Source organism: Penaeus monodon, chromosome 39 (assembly GCF_015228065.2).
Source record: "Penaeus monodon isolate SGIC_2016 chromosome 39, NSTDA_Pmon_1, whole genome shotgun sequence".
NCBI classification, from domain to species: Eukaryota; Metazoa; Arthropoda; class Malacostraca; order Decapoda; family Penaeidae; genus Penaeus; species Penaeus monodon.
The window spans coordinates 30,998,969-31,001,468 of record NC_051424.1 but is presented as its reverse complement, the minus strand read 5'-3'; the positions used below and the strand labels follow the sequence as shown (position 1 = coordinate 31,001,468).

General features: G+C 50.0%; 1 protein-coding gene across 1 annotated transcript in view; it reads right to left on the bottom strand.

Moving 5' to 3' along the window:
• The window catches only part of LOC119597544 (sodium- and chloride-dependent GABA transporter 1-like), a 16,929-nt gene that overhangs the window by 7,833 nt on the left and 6,596 nt on the right, over window positions 1-2,500 (bottom strand). Inside the window, exon 7 of the mRNA XM_037947121.1 lies at window positions 1,381-1,609. Coding sequence (XP_037803049.1) covers window positions 1,381-1,609 — 229 coding nt within the window. The remainder of the gene's footprint in view (window positions 1-1,380; window positions 1,610-2,500) is intronic.

Sequence of the window (2,500 nt, the reverse complement as noted above, 5' to 3'; positions counted from 1 at the left end):
GGAGTGATGTGGGTAATGTGGGGGTTGGAGAGGGAAGGGGTAGGGGTGGGAGGTGATTATGTGGGGTGGGGGTAGATAGAGAGCGAGATGGTGTGGATTATTGAGGGAAAGGGTTGGGAAGAGGTAAAGGAGTGGGGTGTATGTTGAAGAGGGGGAGGGGGTGTCAATGGAAAATTAGATATAGATTGGGAAAGGAATGAGGGAGAGATGTAATTCTACGTATGGGTAGGGGGGTGGGGCAGGAGTGGGAGGGGGGGATGAGAGATGGGAATGTGTGGGCTTTGGAGGGAAAGATATAGACTAAGGGAAGGGGAAGGTGGGTGTGAGGAGGATAGATAGAGTTTTAAAAAAAGGAAGGTGTGAGTGCAGATAGGTGTGTTAGAGAGTACAGAAGTGAGAATGGGAAACGAAGAAGGGAAAGGATTGGAAGTGAGGGAGGGAGAGAGAGAAAGAGAGAGAGAGAGAGAGAGAGAGAGAGAGAGAGGCAGTGGCGTGTGGAGTGAATGAGAGACTAGGGTACATTTACTATGGGTATGTGTGTGAGGTGTATGTATGTTTGTTGGAGGTTAGGGTCGGAATGTGGATTCGTGCGCGCGTGTGTGTGTGTGTGTGTGTTATTGCACATTTACGTGTTGGTTTTCGCGAGTGTGTAATCCTCTCCCCACCTCCCCTTTACGCTTCCCCTTTTCCCACCTGCCCCTCCCCCTCCCCGTTAGATAATTTCCCCCTCCCTCTCCCCCTTCTCCCCTTACCCCTTGTCAACCATCTCCCCTTCCCTTATTCCTCACCCCCTTCCCCTTTTCCCATCTTCTTATCTCCCATTTTCTCTTTCCCAATAAACCATTTCCCCTCTCCCTCTAAATCCACCTTTCCCCACCTCCCTTCCCCTCTTTTCTTCAACCCCTTCTAACCCATCTTCCCCTTTTCCCCACCCACCCCTACCTCCTCTTCTTTCCTATTCCCCTTTATTTTTTCCCTCCTCTTCCCCTTCCCCCTTTCCCCCTCTTCTCCACCTCCCCTTTCCCCTTTCCCTTTCTTTTCCCCCTCTACCCAACCTCCCTTTCCCTCTTCCCATTCCACCTCTTCTTCCCCCTTTCCCCCTCTCCCCCTCTCCCTCAACCCACCTCCTCTTCCCCCTCTCCCCCTCTCCCTCAACCCACCTCCCCTACAACCTCTCCCCCTCTCCCTCAATCCCACCTCCCCTTCCCCTCTCCCCAACCCACCTCCCCCTTTCCCACCTTCCCCTCTCCCCCTTTACCCCTCTCCCCAACCCACCTCCTTCCCCGCTCCCTCAACCCACCTCCCATTTCCCCTCTCCCTCAACCCACCTCCTCTACCCTCAACCCTCAACCCACAGACCCAAGTCAAGCGTCCACCAACCTCCAGTGGTCACTTTCTCGACCGGAATCCCCGTCTGGTGGGCCATGAAACCCAAGACGGAGAACACGACGAAGCCGGCGAAGATCGAAGTGGCCGAATTCAGCACGGGGACGATGTAGGCGTTGCGCAGGCAGTTATAGCGAAATTTGTTGTAGGAGCCGAGCGATACGAGGGCCCCGCCGCCCGCACCCAGGCTGAAGAATATCTGGGAAGCGGCGTCGCCCCACACCTGGAGGGGAAGGGGGAGGAGGAGGGGGGTGAGAGGGAGAAGGGAAGGGGAAGGGGGAGGAGGGGGGTTAGAGAGAGAGAGGAGAAGGGGTGAGAAAGAGAGATAGGATGGGGAGGGGGGGAAGTGAGGAGGGGGTGAGAGGGAGAAGGGAAGGGAAGGGGGGGAGGGAGGAGGGGGTGGAAAGGAGAGAGTAGAAGGAGTGGGAAAGAGATGGGAAAGAGGAAAAGGGGTGAGAGAGAGAAGGGAGAGAGGGAGGCAAAGGAGGGGAGGCGAGAGAGAGAGGGAAAGAGGAGGAGAGGGGAGAGTAGGAGGCAAAGGTGGGGAGGGGTGAAAGAAAGGGAAAAAGGAGGGAGTGAGAGTGAAAAAGGAATGGAGAAAATAGGTGAAAGGAAGAAGAAATATGATAAGAATGAGTGAATTGAGAAATGGTAGGGAGGGAGGGAATTAAATAATATTATAATAGACAGAGAGAGAGAGAGAGAGAGAGAGAGAGAGAAAGAGAGAGAGGTAGAAGATGAAGAAGAAGAAGAAGAACTTTAAAACAAAATAAATAAACGAAGGGAATAAAAAAAAATAAACAAACATAATTTTCTAGCCTTTCGGCCGATTTGTTAAAACTGCGATTCCCAATGAATATTCATACATACAGACATGCATATACACAGAAATAAATACATCTGTCTATCTATCTGATGGATATACATCTATCTATTTGATAAATATATATCTAACAATCTATCTCATAAATATCTATCTATCTATCTGATAAATATACATCTATCATTTATCTATTTGATAAATATACATCTATCTATCTGATAAATATGCATCGATCTATCTATCTAATAAATATCTATCTATCTATCTATCTGATAAATATACATCTATCAA